This window comes from Columba livia, chromosome 1 (genome assembly GCF_036013475.1).
Source record: "Columba livia isolate bColLiv1 breed racing homer chromosome 1, bColLiv1.pat.W.v2, whole genome shotgun sequence".
Lineage (NCBI taxonomy): Eukaryota > Metazoa > Chordata > Aves > Columbiformes > Columbidae > Columba > Columba livia.
In genome coordinates, this window is record NC_088602.1 from 102,297,235 (window position 1) to 102,319,647 (window position 22,413).

Below are 22,413 nucleotides of genomic sequence, written 5' to 3' on the forward strand. Positions count from 1 at the left end.
ATATGTGTGTGGTTTAAGGACAATTTGGAAGGAGAATTTATTGTTCTGATTTAGTAAACCATAACGAAAAAAAGATTGTGTAAAAGGTGGTGGTAGGCAACCCACAGTGGCACTGGCACTGGTGGTGTAGAAGCACGAGTCAACTTGCTACGCTACAAGAGACTATGGTTAGAGTGATAACAGGTTGGGCAAGTCCACAAACAAGACAAGACAAGGTTCTGCCTCTCTTTTTGTCCAGAGTAGGCATTGCCTCTGTTCCAGACAGCTATTTATACTTCATATAAGATTGTTCCTTCTCAAGAGAGTCTTTATCCCTTTCACTTACTGAAGTGGATTGTCTCGGATGGGATTGTGATGACAGTAACCCTATTCTCAGTAAACAAAATCTCTTGAATTATATAATAAGATCAGGAGGAGTGCTATGCCTCAGAATGAAAGACTGCACTATCGGGATGGTGTTATTATGCAGCTTTGCCAACTTTCACTCTGTATAGGAATCCTCAATGCATGCATTTGTGTTTCAGGATCCTGCATTTTTTAGAATTTCTCTATGCACTCTAGGGGTTTGTTTGTTTGCTTCTTACTGAAAAGAACTGAATGGGTGGCAAAAAGATGCGCAACCTATCATACAAAAAGGTGGATGAGCACAAACCAGGAGTACTGTTTTTGATTCTTAGCCTGCATTTTTTGATTTAAAATAATGTGGGATAAAGATACTCTCTTCATTATTACTGTGAATATTTATAATATTGGCTTTTTTTTTTTTTTTTAGGCCGTGAGAAGACAAAAGACCCTTGAACAGAGTATTCAGTCTGCCCAGGAGACTGACAAAACCCTCCGCTTAATCCAAGAGTCCCTTTCTGCTATCGACAAACAGCTGACAGCCTACATTGCAGACAGAGTTGATGCAGCACAGGTCCCTCAGGAAGCACAGGTAAGTTATATACAGGTTGCACTGATATGCTTACTGGTTTTCTCAATCAACCAAAGAGGGTTTGGTTGTCCCTCAGCCTCATATTAATAATGGGGATTTGCAACATGATCAGCGTGAAAGTGCAAGTAAATTTTAGGTAGGATTACTTTGAGAAGTTCACGCTTATCTTCTAGTGAAGTCAAATTTTCCTTCTGATTTATATTATATACTTGTCCAGAAGATGTAAAGAACTATAAATGCCATGGAAGTCAACACAGCAATTTTAAAACAACAAAGATAAACTTTGTGACTCTTTAAAATCCGGTTCCCATCCCAGAAAGAAGAAATTCATCATCTTCACTACTCTTAGATGGCTCTTTTACAAAGTTGATTACCTGGCCTAGGGATTGTTACTGAATTATTGAAACATAGACAACATTGTTAATTATTTAATGATGCACATAAATGTACTTATATTTCAGTTTTTACTGCTCATGTAAGTTTAACAGAAACAGCTTTTCCTGTTCCTTGGAAACGGTTTCTTCAGCCTTTGAAATAAAAATGTACACATAATTCTCATTTTTACTCTTTCTTTCTTCTATAACATCTGCTTTACTGCAGTTTTAAGATGGTAAGAATACAAATTAAATAAAACCAAACATTTCTGGTATAAAGTTATTAATAATTTACAATATTATGTACAGCAACTTTTCTGTAAATTCCACCTGTATTTAGGAAGTCATATTACAGAAGTAAACAAACAAAGAAGTCTACAGGGAAATTGAAAATGAATGCTTTATAATTATTTTGGAAGAGGTGTTTAATTGTGTTTTTTTTCTGGCGTGCCTGTGGAATTTTAAATAATTCTAAAAAGTGAGTGCCTTGTATGGAGTAGCTTAGACAATGTTAAATATATTCAGAACTGTACATATATAGCCCTGAAAATCATGTCTTCTCTCCTTTAGAAATAAAGGTTTTCATGTCTTTTGAATTAAAATGTAGGTAGATGTACCTTTCAGTTGCTTTGTGTGTGTTTATACGTACATGCAGATATTTTTGTGTGTGTGAATTAAAAAAAAATTAGAAAACGGGATCAGATTTGCAGTCATCTTATTAAAAAATGGATTCTAATTTATTTGCTTCTAATTTATGTCAGTATAAGAATAGGATCAGGATGGTGCTTCATTTATCTCATGAGCACATCTGGTTTATGTGCGTCCTCAGGTACAGTGCTGGCAATGATTACAGACTCTGTAAAAGGAAGTAATTCAGAACTTTAACTGAAGATGCACAAAACTCATCAAACCTTAATTAGCACACTTTAATAGGAAAATATGAGCCCCGTATTTTTGAAGAGCTTGTTTTTGTTCTTGAGATTGTTCTTGAGATTTTATTGTCTGATTGTACTATATTCACTGTGAGAAAACCAGCATAGAGACTTCTGAGATTTTCTCTTTTATGTTTTTATTTTAAGATGCCGGTGGGATCTAACGAAAAGAAAACAAAACAACAAAAAAAAAGATTTAATGCAAATATTGAAGTTCTCTTAAGTTCAGTCATGAAGTTCTTTAAAATTCTTAGAGTTAGAGAGAATAAACAATCAATTTTATGTGGGTAAATATACTGAGTCAATCCTTTAGTGAATGGCCATGCCAACCAGTGGCACAATAGGCACATACTAAATGGCCACATCTTCAGTGGAGCTTCTACTGGCACAGCTCTTTGACAGAGCAGAAAATAGTTCATTCATATACAATAACAATAGTGTCTGCACAGCTGGAATGGGAATCTTTCAGTCGGTGGTGTTTGTTTCTGGGCATGGGTCAGTTTTATCCATGCTGAGGGATTTAGCAAACCATTCAGCAGTATGTATTGCATTTCTAAAACAACATATGGGAGAATTTATAATCAGAAATCTGTTGAGGGTTTGGGAGCTCTGCGTGTTTGCTTCAAAAAGTCTATTCTGTTTAGAGCATTGATAGGAGGAATAATCTTTGGTTCACGTGATTGGAAATGAACCTGAGAAAACAAAATTATATTTAGCTCATCTGTTTAAGTGAAATGATCAGTTTAGTTTATTCATGAAGTTGACAGAAAAAAAAAAAGGGACGTTAAGTATGTGTTGTTGAACTCTTTTGGATCATTTCGTGAATGTAAATTCTGTGTGATTCTTACTCCACCATGTGGCACTGAGAATTTAATGCTAGAGAGACTGCCAGCCAACTCATTTTAAGTACAACTAAAGAAGCTGTATTCAGACAGAACAATCTGATAGCAACCACACAGATAAATCAGTTCGGGTTCCTCAAGGTGTAGTGATGAAAAAAGCTGGAACGAGTAAAGTCTAAAACAGTACTCCAGTAGGAAAGATTATTTACTTGTATGTTTGATCTCATGTTCCCAGCTGAAGTCTCTTTAATTTCTCTAAATTTACCATGAAAATACAGGGAAAAAACTCATCATCACAGGAATTTGCCAGTTACTGACTTTTTTTCAAATACCCTTTAACTGACAGGAAGAAAATAGATCTGTACTGAAAATATTACATTTATATGACAAAATATTTTTCAGATAATTATTGTTATTGTTATTAAATAACTTCTGATGGGCGAGAGAATCTCTACTTTGAACTTCTGTTTAGTCTGAGAGATTACATGGGGTGTTTTATATTATGAGGCAGAAAATACACTTACTTCACTTCTCAACTGCATGTGACAAGTCATTTGTTCGTTTTGCCTTTAGACTTCTGTAAAATACAATGTGGAGAATAAACGAACAATATTGTGTTTCTGATAATACTAAAAGTAATATACTTTGCCTTTTCAATAAACTCCTTGAATAATTTCCATTTTGTAATGATAAGCTCTACACACCTGACTACTTTCTAGGTGAAGATGGTTATTAATCTGTTATTAAAATATCATTGTGCTATGTTCAAGACCAAAGTTAATGTGATGTTACAGTAGCAGAGTTGTTCTATTCTGCAATGTGTTACTTGACAAGAATAATGTCGTGCTTCATTGGCTTCAGGCTAATATTTTGGGACAAAGAATTCACAATTGTCTACTTAGTAAAATGTCTCATGTTAAAGTTATTTACATTTACTATTCATCTGATGGAAATTGTGAGAATTTTTTTTGTACAGACATGTACATCAGTGGTCAAAGAGGGAATCACTGGGAAGCATTATTCAGAAGTGTAAGCTTACATTTGATTATGTATTAAGTTTGAATATCTATGCAGATTTTTGTACTATACATGTTCTCACACGATATACATATCCATAGCATCTGAACACTGCATTAACTGTGTTTAATCTGCATTTGTCATGTCCAGCTTACTCAGTCTTTCTCTATCAGTCATGTTTTTGTTCTCTGAAGATTTGCCTCTCTCGTTTGGACTCTTCAGTTAATGCTTCTTGAAGAGTAGTGTCCAAAACTAAGTAAGCTGTTCTTGTTGAGACTGACTTCTATGTCATTCCCACCTTTTTTTTGCAAAGTAGTGACATCATTGGCACATATTGTTTTAGTTCTTTTAAGATGGGTACTTCAACTTCCTTTTTCTAATCTTCTGGTACTTTGTTTACCCTTTCAGAATTTGCAAAGCTAACCACTAACAGTTCTGAAATTGTTTCAGATAGGTTTTTTATGTTTGATAGAATCATAATCTTTCCATTTATGAAGATTAACTTACCAGAATGCTCTCTATATGTTTTATTTTCTCCATACATTAGGCTGAGAACTGACTCCTTAGGTGTTGATAGCAATCATGAAAATAAGCAAAACTTAGGTTAAACTGAGCACCATTCTTGAGAGTTGTTAGGCTAGCTAAGTAATATTTAGAGAAATACAAATCGAAAAACCTTATACACCTAAGAGAGCTGGCAAGCTATTCTCTGCAGTTCAGGAGAGCCAAAACTGTAATTCTTGTCTAAGAGTTGTTGTTGCTCATTCCGAGTTCAAGCGACATCAGTGTTCTCTGTCCCACCTTGCAATGTGTTGATATATGTCTCACATTTTTCTCCTTCTGAATATATCCAGCTTTTGAGAACTTATCAATTGCTCATCTTGGTGGTGCAGACAATATTAACTGGAAAATAGTTCCTCCCTGTGTTACGAATTTCTGGCAACTAATACAGTACAATACAATGAAGTCCAGCAACATGAAATTAAGATGTCATGGAGGATAATGTGCACTGTAATATATATCTCCCGTTCTTGAAGTAGCAGAACCAACAGGGTCTTCTTCCTTCTTCAGGAGCAGACATAAGATATGAGAAGTTTCTCCAAGTTCTGGGGTGAAAAATGGTATCTATGACCTGCCTTGAGAAAGCAGTTTGACCAGGATATTTTCCAGAATGTCTATCAAACGTTTTTCTAACTAGCTGTTATAACATTAGCTGGAACTGTCAGCTGTTTTTGTAGTGTATTCCTTTCAGTGTCAATGATACTAAAATCTGTGTTTGCATATTAGATATACACTCCATCTAATCTTGTCTTTTCAGCCATTAGTCCACAATTTTAGTTCCATGTATATTACGGGGTTGCCTTTTTATTCACTGGTTATGAATAAACCACTTCCTTCTAATTAAATACACAAGGTTGGGTTTTTTTGTTTGATTTTTTTTTTACCCCCCAAAAAATACTCTTCATTGTTATGATTTTGCTGGATATTCCTGACTGGCTTTTTTTTTTTTTTTTTTTCCTTGTAAATCTAATGACTGATTTTCGAATTATGGTAGTAAGCATTGATTGGAAGTGGCATATAATCAAGCCTTCTAGTTAAATTTTCTGTTGCAAATAATGTTACAGAGTTTGTTTATATGCCCTGTTAACTTTTCTCTAAATGCTGATCTCAAAGCAAGAGATTGCAGTTAGGTTTGTGACAATTGCTTTTGGCTTTCATTTCTCTGATTCAAGGTAGGAAAGGTTTTTTCAAGAACTGGCTGTACTGCCAATTCTCTCTTTTTTGCTGTCAACATAGCAAGACCCTCCGCATTTCACTGTTCATCTTTTTTCTAAAAATTGACTAAAATTTTCTAAAAATTAAGAGAGATAATGCATTGTGTGCCTCTGGGACTGAATTTTTTTTGTTCTAGAAGTGATCCTCATGAGAATAGGCACAATCAGTGTCTTTGTTCTTGTAAATATAATTAGGCTTTATACATTAGTTTTTATATATGTATATAAATAAAAATATGCAAATTAATACATTTTCTGAAAAAATTCCAGTGATGGAAGATGAGAATCCATAACCTGTAGGATACAATGTAGGCACAGTAGTGTTTATTAGTTAGATACATTATATCATTATGTTCTAGAAATGAAATGAAGACAATCTTTACTCTTTATTAAAAGACAAAATGTACAGGAACCATTAAGAAAGGCAGAGGTGGGAATAAGAGAAATGGAAAAAGAAAATTAATGTTTTCTTGTGGATGTTTAGAAGCCATCAATATAATAATTAATGAATCAAAATGGACAAAAAAGTTAAAATGGTCATATTGAAATTGAATGAAAAGGGACATCATAGGCAGGTGTTATAAATTATATCTATTCAGGAATGGTTTCATTTTTCTGCCTATGCACATCAGTGAGTGGCAAATAAAATTAAAAGAAAAAAAAATCTTACTGTAAACCTTACTGACTTTTATTTTAAGCTTTGCCATAGTGTGTTTGTTCTCTCTCATTCTGCATTTTGATATCAGAGTAGGTGATGCTTCATCTCTGTCCTGCAGAGCAATTTAAAAAAGTAAAATAGGACAAACTCCATGCAATGTCTCCTAATACCTAATTGCTTAAATACTAGTCTTATCTGTACTGTACTGTTCTGACCTATTCAGATAAGAACTGCTCAGTTATACACTTTCCAGGGTGACTCTGAGGTTGAACAAAGTAAATCAGAAAATACAAGCAAAAATAGCTTAATTGATGAGATACAGAAGCAAACAGTTGAAATACTGGATATGATATATTATGTTTTTCTGACATTCAGACTTGCTTCTTCCTTGCATATACAGTTGTGACTTCCAAGACATCAAGAAATTATTTGGCTTCAGGAGCTAACTAGCGCTCAGTCACTACCAGTAATTTTGTCTGTGTTCTGCACAAACACGGAAAATAATCCTGCTACAATTCTAGCACGCTTCAAGGGGCAAATTTTAAACTTAGACGAGGAGAAAATAAATACTCCAAAATAAACTCTTAAATAAACCTTCTCTCCTGGATTGTGTTGTCCTTTTATTTACCGTCTTTGTTTTCTCAAACTAAAACATCATATTTAGGTTTTTTTTTTTTTTTTTACTTGCTCCAAATACTGCTGGCCATTCAGTATAGAGCCTTGGCAATGAGAAATCAAAATGTGAAAAATAGAAAAAATACAGTTATGATAATTTTAAATTAAAACTTTCATCCAAATTGGCAGTTCTATGTCACTCATTTCACTTTTACAAATACTTTGCTTCAGAAAAATATTTTGATTCTCTAAATTGCACTAAATCATTCAGACTCATACACATGTTTGCAATTAAGTTTAATAGTGACTTAACAGTTTTCCATATTTTTGTAAGTTTTTTTCTTAAGCTTTAATACATTTTGCAATATAACTTATGAGAAACTGCTTTCTATGTGATATAGAAGACATTATAATGTTATACAAGTTATTATAACCAGGTAATACCCCTATAAAGTAGACAACATAAAGTGTATGCAGGTTTGTACTTAATAACCTGTGAAAATTAGATTTAAAATACCTACATATTCATTTTTACTTATAATCAAACTTTAAAGGAACACATTGTAATTTAAAAACCCCTTTTGTTAATTTGCATAATTCTTTGTTGTCTTTTGAGCTACACAGTTTTCATATTTTACAAGTTACTGTTGTGTAAGATGAATGCGTGTACATATATTGTAACTTATAGCTAGTCTTTAGAGTATCTGAGAAATGCTTGTGTACCACAGAAAAATAAAAAAGTTAAATCAAAAATCCTTTTTCATGGAGGAGTAATGACCTCAAATACCTTCCCTGGTAGAAAGATACCTTGTCTTTATTTCATAAGGTAATTGTTCTCAGTAGTATTTGTCTACTAATTCTGCTAATAACAGGTTCTCATTTTCTTTCCATCTAAACATAAAAATATGTGAATCACTCTATATTATGTTGTATCAGTATACTTTACAGGAATATTTTTACATTACATTGCACTAGACAACACTGCTTAAGTTAATTCTTTCTTGTAAGGTTGAAGCAATGGTGAACCAATAAGACAGGTATTTGTGTTGTGATGATATGATCGCACACTGGTTTTGCAGAAAGAAATAAACAGAAAAGTATGTTACAAAATGGATTAAATTAGTGTATTAATTAACTACATGTATTGTACAGCATGTTTCAAAAAGCTGGACCCAGTTTGAAATCACTCTTTCTCTGCAATGATGAACTGCCCATGAATGAAACTCTTATGATTTCAAAGTGCTGGCAGGGCATAGAGTTTCCAATGATACCACTAGATGCCTCTCCCAGTGCACAAGGAGCCCCTCAGTCAATTTTTGTGTAATTGTAACATGTTGTCATCATGGAATATACTGCTTTGAATCTGGGTCCGTTTTTTTGAAACACTCTGTATACCATTTTAGATATAACTGTGAGATGAAGATATTGTTATACATCTAGGGTACTTTGATCAGTTTCCTCTCAACTTGCCTAATGATACTGTGAAAATAAGAAACAAGAGTAGTGAAGCAAGTCACTTTCCTGTTTGAATTTTTCTTTTCTATGATTATTTTTTCATGTTCTTCCCAACGAAAATAGTTGTTTCCTTCAGAAGAAATAAATCTTTTTTTTTTTTTTTGCCTACAGTTTAAGCACAATTTCCTTAGGGAGATGATGTCATTACTGTGACAATGTCACATTTATATACATTTGAGCAGGAGAAGGTTTTATTATGATCAAGATAAACTAAACTGAATAATTTACAGGGTGTTGAACAAGTATTTATTTTAATTATTTCATCTAATCATCCAGTATAGTGTAGTACTTCTGTTTAATATCTTTCAAATTCAACTGTTCCAAATAATATTAGCGATATAAACATTTTCTTTAAACCCTGCTGATTAGTGTCTTTGTTTTTCAATAGAAAATACAATCTGAATTAACAAGCCATGAGATTAGTTTGGAAGAAATGAAGAAACGAAACCAGGGTAAAGATGCTGCTAAAAGAGTGCTTTCCCAAATTGATGTGGCACAGGTATACAAATTTTATTTCCTCTCTTTTTCCTTCACTTACGCAAACAAACAGCATGAGTAGCATTATCACATTTAAATTATTTTTGAAGTCTTGTAAATTGCTGGAATCCTCAGCTTTATTTTGCAGTTAGTTGCACAGTGTAGCTGAATGTTATGTGAAGTTGTCTTTCCTTTTGTTCATTTTGTTTTCCTTGTACAACAGACTAACTTGATGTCACCTTCTTTGTGAATTCTGAGAAACAGTTGACAATAATTTTCTGGTCAACTTTTTGCATACTACAGATTTTTACTCCTTCTCAATTGTCTTGTTTCCAGACTGACTAGTATGTTAAATCATACTGAGACCTTAGCTTTTATTATCCTTTCATTCTTCTTTATACATTTCCTATTTTTACCAATAGTTTATTGAGATGAGATGACCAAAATTTCACACGTTATTCAGGCACAATATAGCTTCGTACAATGACTTTTATACTGTGACAGGTGTTTTCTTTTTTTGTTCTCGATGTTCTAAATTATTTCAAATTCCCACTTTGCTTTTTTGGCTGCTTTAAGGATTGAGCTGATTTTTTAAAAAACTGTTTGGGATGAATATAAGTATACAATGTAACTGTTTTAGTTCTCTGTTACAGCTCAGTTGAGAGTGCTAATAGATAATTTATATCTCACTTGTTGTATAACAAACTTAGTATTTCTTTTGTGATGTGCATTACTTAATTTTGGGGTGAATTAAATGTAATTTGCCTTTTTTTCCTACAGATCCTCAGTGTTGTGCAATCCCTCAATGACGCTTCACAGATGGCTTTAATTTTCTCTGCCATTAATACAGTCATTCTCTCTCTTTTCTATATCATTTTTAGTGTATTGACCAACACCAGTTGTAATAGATACTGATGCGCCATTGCAAGCTTCCCACAGGACTTGATTTTCATCAAGTTGAAGTGTTACAAGAGGAAGAAAACCTGATTAAGTATGAACTTAGTGTATGCAAACACACTGAAGAAAAACAAGACCACTTATTCCTACCCTTTGTTTCCTATTTTTATTCAATTATTCACTTATTTATCTAGGGAAAGACTTCCTTTCTTACCCTGTTGGATCTCAATTTCATTAAGAGTGTTTAATGAGGAAATTTTTTGGTAGGAGCTGCTGGAAATCTACAGAGTTTTCTGTGTTACCCAAAAACTGTCTTCTGCTCGTGATTCCTGCCTCTTTCACAGAAATCTGATAGATATGGGAAGCATTTTTACTAACACCTACATACAGGCTAATCCTATTCCTTATTACTGTTCTTCTCAAGTTTTTGTAGTACAGACAATACTGTACTGTATAAAGAAGATTGAAGTAAAAAAAAAAAAAAAAAATCATAAGTGTGTTTGCAGATACTGAGTTCCTATTTAATTATTTATCAATTTCTTAGTGACATTCTTTCATTTGTTTGTTTCTTGGTGTTTTTTTTCAAACAGTAGAAAAATAGAAAAACTTATTCTACTAGTAGTTTGCTCTGTACTTCTACAGATAAATTAGTTCTTATTCAAGTGGATAATTAAAATGCCCTTTCTTTGCTTTGTTCTTATTTCCCCTCCCTCTGAGGTTAGGATCATGTGAGCAAGCAATATAATTAATGCACAAAGATAACAAATTGTGAAAATTGCAAAATTAGAAGCCATTTTCTGCCTTCAAATTACTTTATTTTTTTTTTTTACTCTAGGTTATGCTATTTTAAATTGAAATGGAAATCAATTTTATACTATAAATCTCAGGGTTTGTGCTAGACCTACTTACATCCCAGCCACTTTATTTGGGTTTCTTTGGGAGACTAAAAGATTCACTCCTCATACCAAGAAGCAGTAACACAGTAGAGTTGATGAGCATGCACTCTAGAATGTTGATCTGTTATGCTCAAACCATTCAACTTCCATTCTCAACCCACCCCACAACAGTTTTCATAAAGATATAAAAACTTTCCCTTTCTTCAACTGAGTGTATGGGCTCTTGTCACTGGCTCTGCTGCATCCAGTGCCCTGGATAATACAAGATTTTTTTCGCTTCCTGTGAAGACCAAGATTCTCTGCTGCTCATGTTTATCCCAAAAGTTTTAAATTCTTTGAAGAAGAAACTGCTGGTTGATAATGGATTCTAAGTATTCTGATATAGGTCTAAGACTTGTCTTCAGTGCTGATTTGATTTCACATTTACTACTCACCCATGCTTACTTTTCAGAAAAAGCTGCAGGATGTCTCCATGAAGTTTCGCTTGTTTCAGAAGCCAGCCAACTTTGAAGAGCGCCTACAAGAATGTAAAAGAATTTTAGATGAAGTGAAATTGCAGGTGCCCAAGTTGGAGAAGAAGAGTGTTGAGCAGGAAGTAGTACAGTCACGGCTGGATCATTGCATGGTGAATATTTAAAGATGCTCTCTTTATATTTGTTTCCTCCCTGATCTGCCTCTCAAATTTAAAGTATTTTCAATGACAACATCAATATTTCTTTAGGAGATATTAGAAAAGATTCTGAGATTTAAGAGCAAAGTTACACAATGAAAGTTATAGCAACCTTTTTAGATAAAGATTATTTTTTTTCAAGGAGAGGAAGATAGGGAGAAAAGGTTGATCCTCCTTGTCCAATTTCTTGTTTGCAAATGAGGCTAGAAGGACTTCATACACTTAAAATTATATTCAGTTTCAAACTTTCCCAGGATATAATAATATGGTGAAATATTTCTAACAGTCTTACAGAAGCTTTTTCCTTTATCTATGTTGTTTTCCTCTGTCAGGTCAAAGACTTCTCAGAAGCATGGTATGCTAATTAAATGAGTGAAAATTTTGGAAAATATGGAATTGTGTGGAGAAAGCTAAAAATTACAGTGTTCTCCTTAATTCAGGATGAGAAACGAAGTATCAGTTACTTATGAGACTGAAAAAAAACAAAATCAAAACCAAACCACTGCCACTACCAAAATTCTCATTTCAGTGAACTTTCAAACAATGGTTATGCACTTTTCACTGTGTAAGACTGTCACTCAGGATCCTTTTCTAATTCCCCCTTCCCATCTTGCATATGAGTTTATCTCCCTGGATTGACTCTATTTTCCACAATATGCTATGGTCATGGAACTCCATGATGTAACTAAAAGAGATGTTGCAGTCTACTCTAGCCAGGAAACACAAAACCTAAAGGAAAACCAGAGATTACAGCTTCCATTGAATGGTATACTCTGACTTCCTTACAGTTCAAGAGCAAAAGATGACCTGAATATGTCCTAAACAATATGAGGACATATCCCTGTAGTATCCCTGTAATCCTGTCCCAGTTACTGTTGAAGGGAATTAAAGATAAAGTTTAGCACCATGTTCTTAATGATTAAAAAATGGAGATCTTAACAGCAAAAAGGACGATCAGAACCTTGTCTTCAGCTGTTTTTCTAGACCGATGACACGCCTGAAGATATTTTTTTTCCCCTCAACTTCTTTCAGATGTAAATTTAAGAATTTAAATTCAAAAAATAAGTGTGGAATAAGTCAATGTTATTTCTTTGCATCTTGAGATTTTCTTAACCGCAATTGCCCTTAAATTCACATTCTTGTCAGAATGACATGGTAATTAGAAGCTCTGTACTGAATTAAAGTATGTCCACTCAGCAGCTAGCTTTTGCAGATCTGTCATATTCTGTGGAAGACTTACAGTGTTTTTAGTGCATCTTTATCTACAGGGAATCTCATAAAGTTTCTATTTAAATAAACCTAATTGTAGTATCCCATCAGATGTTTGCCAGTGTACATAATACAACAGCTTCCTAATTTGTTGACAGGTTTTCAGTATTGAAGAATGTATTTATCATATTAAGCACCTAGAAAGCAGTTGGATTATATCCATACTACCTTTAAGTAAATAAAATAATAACCGTGTTAAGAATTGGCTTGGTAATTGATTTTAGATTATGGAGAAAATGCATTGAGTTTTTTTGTTGTCAGATCTGCTGAAAAAAAAAAAAAAAAAAAATTTCTTTGATGTCCTGAAGCTCTAGACACAGATTTTGTGTTGGGAGAGGCACTGCTACTTAAAGAAAAGCTCAAAAAATTGCAGATTAAAAAAAGTACAGTGTAATTTATTTTGCAATTCTGTCTAAGCATTCAGGACAACAAGTTTACTGTCCACACATGGTGGTGAAATGCTGGAACTCAGAATCAAGCTAGACATCTCAACAATAAAGCTTCTCAACAGCTTAATGTTTGACATTCTTCACTTACTTGTGTGTTAACGGACATGGTGTATCTCTGTGGAGTCTTTTTCCATGGTGGAGTTTAGAGGCACTTCCAAGCTACTGCAGAATTTATTCTTAGATTAAAAAGAAGAATAAATTGAACTTCTGCTCTACTTACCTGAATGTTAATTGGGCCTCTGTGTGGCTGATAAATGGCTTCAGTTATCACGTCTTATACTTAGATTATGATACTGACTTTCTTCATATGGAAAGAAAAAATGCTTTTGTTTTTCTTGGTATTACTCATTTGATATATTAGGGAAATATATTTACAGATTGCTTACATGCCACTGTTTACAGAACAGCTGTTTATCCCTTATTTTTTTCTTAGTCATTGAAATACTGGAGAAAAATGCAGTGAATTCTGTAACATATTTTTGCTTAACCTCATTAAACTATTTTTTTCATGTAGCTTTTCAGTTATTTAATTTTATGAACAGTATTAGAATTAGGAAATGTAGGGGAAATCCTCTATCCTACCAGTCTCTTTATTTGGTAGTGTGAAAAACTGTCAGATTCTTGAATTAGTTTAGTGGCTCTTTGTAGTTTGAATGTATCCAACAGGCTGTTTGACTTGACAGAAGACATCTGTTGTTTTAAATACTGCATTGTCTCAATCAGTTTGAAAACAACCATTGTCATATCTTAAAACAATTATTGATGGAGTGTACCTTCTTATCTGTAAATTTCTACTGTTAGTTTAAATGACAAGTCTTTGAAGCCAGTATTAGCAAAGATAGGCTGTTCTGAATCTGTTAATTTAATTATGATTTAGAAACTGATGAACTTTTCTTATAAACCTTTTTTTTTTTTTTAACACATGCACACACTCAGGGTGAGTTTTCTCTATCCTTAGGTCACATACCATGGTATCTCTTAACTCCTTTAGCTTCCAAATGGGAGTGGAAGTTGTTCAGAGTCATACAGGATGGTGTTTTTGTACAATACAAAGACTTCTAGTGTGTCTTCATAATACCTTCGATAGTCTTTTCTATTTTACTTATTTTAATGATGGTTTTTCACTTTGATATTTCTGTTTGATTAGAAATTATATAAAAGCCTGAGTGAGGTGAAGTCTGAAGTGGAAACAGTGATAAAAACTGGGAGGCAGATTGTTCAAAAGCAGCAGACAGAGAACCCAAAAGAACTGGATGAAAGACTTACAGCTTTGAAGTTGCAATATAATGAATTGGGTGCAAAGGTAAGCTCTGTGATTTTAATACAAAACCGTGTCCTCTTATTAAATTGCAAAGTGAAGAATAATCTTGGCGTGGTAAGTAAGCAGGGTTTGGTTTTGGTTCCTTTCAAGGCCATTTTCTATACAGTGGGACAGAAATAATGGAGGCAAAAGCAATCATCAGGATGGCTATTTAGTTGCTCTGAGAAAAAATAACCTTCTAGAAAATTATAGAATTCCTTTTTACAAATTAAAATTGCACTTTACTAATGTTTTGATTTCTTTTCTTCTACTAGTTCATTATTTTGGAGGTTCAGAGGGGGATGTTGTTTCATTTTAAATGCCTCAAACAGCCACTTGTTTCAAAACACTTTAGATGGGAAAAATACTTAGATTTTGTTTGTGATTTTTCCACATTTTACTGAGAACTACTTAATAAAAAAGAGAATTCTCTTTCATTTCCTTTCATTCTACCTGTGACTGTACAGATCTTTAAGTATATCATTTCCATTTGCTGCTTTTCTAAAATCTGTTGATGAAAAATTGCCTACTGCAGCTTTCCTCAGAAGGAATTTGTGTATCATTCTGCTTTGCTTCTTCTGCACTCTTGACAACATGTGTTCAGTTATTGTCATAACCATCCCCTGGTTTAAATGTCGTGTATAACCCTGACCTATCTTTTCACTGTATTTTAATATATAAACCACACAGAATACAGTTTAGTTATCAGTATATAGAATAATCATCCCATTGTTGTATATCTCAGACACCAGCAAAGCCTTGTGTAAAATTTCCATCAATATATCATCAATATCTTAATCAGTTCTTCTATGCTTAAATTGTTACACTTCCCAACAGGAAAATGTTTTGTTTACTCAATTTTTCCTAAAAGTCAACTAAACAGACAGTAGGAAAGACAAACTACTAAACAATATTAACAAGACTGTGTTCCCTGAAAGCTTTTTATTTTTGGCCTGCTTTATCTATGGAGAGTGTTGACTGTTCCTGAAGTACAATGCTCTGCAGAGACCTTCGAGCTCTGACGAGGAGTTGTGGCATTGTCCTAAAAAAGACTTAATGCAAATAATTCAATTAACAACTATCCTTCATTACTTTTCCTATTGCCCTCAGCAGAACTGTCCACAGAACTTCTAAAAACTGTAGGATTACAGTAAAATTGATGCTGTAACTGGCTGAATGAAGATAGTGAATGACAGATACAGCTGTCTATTTCTAAAATCCATACACTTCAATTACACAAAACAGAGGACAGAATGCAAGTTCTTTATTTTGCAAGATTACAAATTATTAAAACCATAAATTACTAGCTAGGAAAATAAGCTCATGGTAATACTGAGAGTTAGCATGTGATTTAAACACATAATGATAATCAAGCCCCACTGACTATAGTGCGATAAAATAATAAGAGTTATGCTAGTTTGGGCTGAGATAATACCCCTTTGGGAACATGAATTAAAACAGTTCTCTCTCTTGAAAGCAAATAAAGCTTTTACGAGGCATCAGTCTTTTGAGTGTCAAGGAAACTGAAGAGTCTGCTTCATTAAGGTGTGCATAACTTTCATTTCAAATTAGACAGTGTATTTAGTTTCTCCATTATTTTAGAAAGGACGGTAGCATTTATTCCTATGTTACATTTAAAGTAACAGCACCAGGTGCCATTGTTGTAAGAAACCTCTCAACTAATGTAGGGATAAAAATGTGCCATTAGGAAGCCGTTAGTGATCTGAAGTGAGCCATATTGCAAATTAACATTTCTGAAAAATCTGCAGTACTGTGTTTAGCTTTGTTGTCCTAGATGTAATTTCTCACATTTACTTTTGTATAGCATGGTAGTTAACAGTATTAGAGAGAGTCACAAAACCCAGAGATAGGAAACTAAAAGAATCAGTTAGCCATTATCAGCCTTAATTGATTGCATTGAATCAAAGTCTTTTTAAGAGAAAACTGATAGTAGTTATAACTAATAGTAAGTCTTAGGACTGAAATGTATAGTCTGAGGAAATAACACATCTTAAAGCATATACTCACTTGTGTGACTTTACATGTACTGCTTCAGGGAGTCCCTCCATATTTGAAACAACCCTTTTAGCACATTTTTAAGCACATGGAATCGTTTAATTTAAACGTGTTGAAAAATGCTGAAGTGTTGTGCTCTCAAATAGACATGAAAATTCCTATGATTTCTGATGATTCCTGTACATACTGTGTTTTTTCTGTATATTTTAGACATCATAGGTATCACTTTCAGTACCTAGGAATTCTTCCCTGTAAGGGGAAGGTGTGAGGGTTTTTTTTTTTTTTTATTTCAATATCATGGTGTCGTGGTTGCATTCATAATAAATATTCCATGCCTGTCCTTGCTTGTGCATTCACTTGCCAATGTTCTCTGTCTCTGATATGAGTACATACATACATATATATATATATATATATACATACATGCAAACAACTATATTACAGCTCAGGTAGTTTGTTAGTTGTGAGTGGCTGTGAGGCATGGTCTATAGTATATTTGTGTCAAATCTCTCTATGATAATTCATCAGAACAGGGAGCTGGAATCTAAAATTCAGTAGCCATGTTCTTGCTGTTCTCCTACAGACATTGAATTCAGTAGGGGCTGTTATACAAGGTCAGGTCTTTCCTCACAGTCCCAGTGCTGCAGAGGAAGTTTTTGGCAGTAGGACTAAAACGCTGTAAAATACCTTTCTTATGCTTTAAATACCTATTTTTTTTTTTAATTTTAATTTTATTTATTACATCCGAGAATTCTTACAAATGATCTACTTAACGTAGCTAAAATAACTTTACAATATAGAGAAAATTTATGGAGATAGCACTTCTGATAACATTTTATGATACAGAAGGCCTTTAGAGGGCACTGTTTCCTATTTTTCTTTAGAAATGCATCTTTATTTCTGAAGTAAAAACAGAAACTGATTAATCAATAACCTCTGGATATATACAATTTATATGGAAATAGTGTAGTATTATTCATATTATATACAGAATTAAGAGATGTATATAGCAACACAAATATTCTTTCTGTGTGCATGTATCAGTAACTTCCTTTTATAGCATACCAGGTGTTTGAAACTCTTTCACAGGTAATCATGCTTTGGGTGGTGCATTTTGCTCTGTTTTGGTCTTCATTTACCCTTCTGCCTTCTCTCCTAAGTAGGTGGAATATTCTCTTTCCCTGCCTCGCTCAGGGAGACCCAGGGAATATTGTATTTCACCTATTCCTGCAGATTGCACCAAAATGCAGTCTAAGATAGTCAAGACAACATAAATACTCAGCTTTCCTTCCAGGTACCATGTAATATGCTTAAAATAACAAATAAAACAGAAATTGTCCGTAGTACTTCATGTCCACAATATTCAGCAAATTAAAAACTTAAAGTTAACTGTGCTGCCTTAGTTTGATATCATTTGGTGACTTTTGTGTTTCAAGATTTTGCAGAGATTTTTTTTTTTTCTTCTGTTTAGTGGAGCTACATAGACAGAAGTTGAGGATTCAATATCACTATATATCCATCTATATGAAAATATACTCTTTGAAAGGTTTTGACATCTATTATGTCTCTCAAGGAAAGCCTATTAATTCAGTTGTTCCAAATTAATTTATTGTGTATGACTTCAAAATGGAGGAGGAGGTTTGCATTCTAGGAGCAAAACTATGAATATTGGGAGAACTATGGCAAGACATAACTCTGTTAAAAGTGCAACTTGTGAAAGTGCTTGTTAAGCTTTTGTAGAAAAGTGGTATATAGAAATTGGTGTATGAAAATCATTAAACCTGTTTGACTGAAGAGTTAATAAACACATGTTTTCTTTATGCAGGTGACAGAAAAAAAGCAAGAGTTAGAGAAGTGCTTGAAATTGTCCCGGAAGCTACGAAAAGAAATTAATGCTATGACAGAATGGCTGGCAGCGACAGATGCAGAATTGACAAAGAGATCAGCTGTGCATGGCATGCCGAGCAATTTGGATTCTGAAATTGCCTGGGGCAAGGTAACAATGTAACACATACTGTACCTTTATATATCTCAGTTTATGCATGTTACAAAAAGAGAGATTTATTTGTTGTTAAAGAGAATAAAAATTCTGGAGTTCTAATTAGTGGAACTTTGTAACTGTTATGGCATTATCTCACCCTAACATTAATGCTTGGAAAAGTTTAAACCATCTTGTCTCTGCATATATCAATAGCACAATTCACCTTCATATTGCAGTAATTTTCACTGACATAAATTTAAAGTTAGAATTCCATTTTTCAGAGTACTATAAATTATCCATCCATTATCCAAGTAAATGCAAATCCCTTTCTGTCTCATTCCATTCTATTCCTGATTAGAAAAGTATTAACAGTAGAACAGCTCCAGTTGAGGAAAGATGAAGGATGTCAGAACACGACATATTCTACATGTTTAGATTGCAGCCAGTAGGTGGGATATTTGTTTTCTTACCCTTTTTGGTTTGTACCTCATTCATTTTCATTCTGCGGGCTTCTTACTTCCATAAGACTTCAACTTGAACTCTTATTTTAGGTTAAAACACAAAGCCTAAAGTGAAATTTTCCTCAAAACGTTTACATGTGCCACAGTATAGAGAAGCATTTTACAGAATCACTGAGGAATGCAAGACTTCTACATCAAACCGTGTATCTCCATGTGATGTTAAGACTTAGCACAGTATCATTCAACACCAGCTAATATAGTTTATGTTCTGCATATGTAATAAAAATCCAATCTAACTCAGAACATAAGCAAACCAAATCATCATTGCATATACATATCAAAATCTATGCTTTAGAGAAAACTGTGCTCAACATTATCCAAAGCTTCTAAATTTTGTATGACTATGTGCAACAGGCAGTATTTTGGATAAGTGTTGCTGTATAATTTCAAAATACAACAAAGAAAACCCTTATAACAGCATTGGGGTTTTGTGCAAAAATTTACCACTTCTGCTTTAATAGGAAGAATCCTTAAAATGTTTTACCAGTTTCACCATGCATTATAGAAATAGTGATGAATAGGACACAGGTAATCTTTCTAATTCTTTAAATGGCTGTGCAGATTACAGCACTGGAGTAAAATTTACTTTGTTTTTTTGTTTAGTCAGTTGAGTTTTGTGCGGGTTTTTTTGGTTGGTTGTGGGTTGTTTTCGTGTCTATGTGTCTTTTACTGCCCCCTTAAAGATTCAAGGCTTGATAAAATGTTTTTGGCCTTAAAATACACTGACGATTTACAAACTAATAACAATAAATTCTATAAGTCTTTTGTGAGGTTTGGAATTGGGTGTTTTTTGGTCACCAGTCTCTAAGAATGATCATAGTTTAAAAGTAATGCCCAAAAACATTTAAAGATCAACTTTTGCTATTGTTGTCTTATTATTATCTTACAATTACTGCTTTGATTATTGCTGCTTTGACTTTCAAATTAAAACCTCAATTCCTAAAAAACCCATTGCCACTTAACGTTCTCTCATCTGCTTTTTCCACAGTAAAATCTGTACAGTTCCTCCCATTATTTTTGATTGATATTGTGATCTTAACACCAATAACAAAGGACAAGTGCCAGATTTCTAAGAGATGGGCTAGCAATCATATGGCTTTAATGCCCTCAAACTAATCTGTGATTTACTCAGTCTGTTTATCCAGTATTGAAAGTAAGAATCACCTTTGGTGGTGTTCAACTACACAGTACTGGTCCACTGAAACAGAAATAAATGTACACTATATCTTCCTGCATGCGTGTTCAGGAAAGTTAACCTAGATGTCTATAGCTTCACAGCAGTTTAAATAGAAAAATTTGTCCTTAATGTTATTTAGTTGTTAGATATGAACCTTAATTCTTCAGAAGTTGCATAATTAGAACCTAAAGCCTGAAAATCAGTGCAGTTACCCAGTAGGAAGTCTTCATTATGTCTTACACTAGCTACAAAAAGTACAACATATTTTTATCTTATGATAATCAAAAAGGTAACAAGAACTAATTGAAGTAAGAAATATTAGCATGAAAAATATATAAAATGGGAGCCATTCCACCTACTAATCTATAAAGAATGACACTGAGTATTGTGAATTCTCACAAGGAATTGGTACATAAAGGGTTGCAGGAAGAACTGGCAAAAAACGTATTTTAGCTTCTAATCCTACTCAAAGCCCTCACTGTAGTCTAACCTCATATAGTACCTCCGTTCTTTTCCTTCAGTCAGGTCATCACTAAAATAAGAATAAAAAGAAGTGCTTCTTGTTGATGTATGTACTGTGTGAGTGGCTTTCAGAATTCCTTCATTAAGAGTCTATTTAGGAAATTTGATCCAACATTCACATAAACGTAAGTAGGCTTGTTATATTGAACAATCCAACAGATGGTATAGATGGCAGATTGTAGCCTTCCAAATGCAGAGATTGTGTGAAGTGAGCATACTTTTTTTCCTAAGGAATCTGCTCCCACTAAGAGGCAGGAATTGCTGAATGTTATCATGGACACTTTAAAATACTGCTGAGGACATCATAAATAAGTATGATACTGATACTCCCTTGTGGATTTCCATGAGACATCATACAAAATCAAGCCTCAATAACTGAGCCCCCAGAGCTAGGGACTCACAGTATCTGATTAATGTCACAGCCTTGGGCTTCAGACTTTCCAGGTAAGTAGGCTGCCGAAGACAATAGCTGATCTAATGAAGTGCACTGGGAGATGAAATAAGCCCAGCAGCTTCCCATTGTGAGGAAAGTCCGCAGAAAAACTGAGATGGAAAATGAGGGGGGGAGAGAAGAGAACTCAATAGTGTGAATGAACTGAAAATTGGATATGTGCTGCCATCAATATAACTAAGCAGAGAACTCATAATCTTTTTTCTTTACAGCACAAGGAAGTACTTATATTTATTACTGCACTTATTTCTAATTCATTTTCAGTATCCAAGACTTCTTGAAAGTGAAAAGAACTCAGAGGCTTTCAAAGATAATTACAGAGGTTAGAATAAAATAATCATACGTGCGACCTTTATCTTCAAGGTATAAACACCTAGAAATAAGAAAGAATGTCCATCTTGAGTAGAAAATGACATTAATGAAATATAGCATTAATCTGGACATAGAGATAAATCAGTTATTTATTTGTTCATGTCTGGAATTTTTCTAATAATGGAACAAAAACTTGGCTGAGTTATGTGAAATGAGATGGGCAACATACTGAAGACTGTAAATCCTGCCTCTTTACTCAGCAGAGACAAGCTAAATCTTTCCATTTGAATTCAGTTCTGTTATAATAGATAAGAAAAATAGCATGCGGGTGGAAAGATAGTCATTAAATATTGTATATTAGAAATCCATTTATAATTAGAAGTCTGATTTAGTGAATGTATTTATCACTGAAGACATTAACCATTGTGGGGTTTATTGATCTTTTAATCAGGAACTGACCTGATAAGAATTAAATTGTCAGGAAAAACATGTTCTCAAAAAGGAAATGGCAGATGATATTACTAGGAGAAGTTCTGTATCACTCCTTACTATCAGCAGTATGAGTCTGACAGTGCATTTTAGCACAATGTATGAAACCAGTGAGTATAAAGTTGACTTTATATTAGCTAAGACATTTAGCAGCATATTTCCTGTCAGTAAAATCATTAAAAGAAAATTATCTGAAAATCCTGTCAACTGTTTCATAGTCAGTGGCCAGAATGCAATAAAAATGACAGATGTGTTGTGAATAAGTAAATAAATTTGTATAATCAACCACTAAGAAGGCCATAATGCGAGCTTCTGATTAATTCT

General features: G+C 33.7%; 1 protein-coding gene across 21 annotated transcripts in view; it reads left to right on the top strand.

The window, feature by feature from the left end:
- DMD (dystrophin) overlaps nt 1-22,413 on the top strand; it is a 1,272,535-nt gene that overhangs the window by 571,955 nt on the left and 678,167 nt on the right. For all 21 annotated transcript variants that reach the window (XM_065049958.1, XM_065049956.1, XM_065049960.1 and 18 more), the window contains 5 exons: nt 773-934; nt 9,051-9,161; nt 11,384-11,557; nt 14,468-14,623; nt 18,462-18,632. In XM_065049958.1, the coding sequence (XP_064906030.1) occupies nt 773-934; nt 9,051-9,161; nt 11,384-11,557; nt 14,468-14,623; nt 18,462-18,632 (774 nt within the window). The remainder of the gene's footprint in view (nt 1-772; nt 935-9,050; nt 9,162-11,383; nt 11,558-14,467; nt 14,624-18,461; nt 18,633-22,413) is intronic.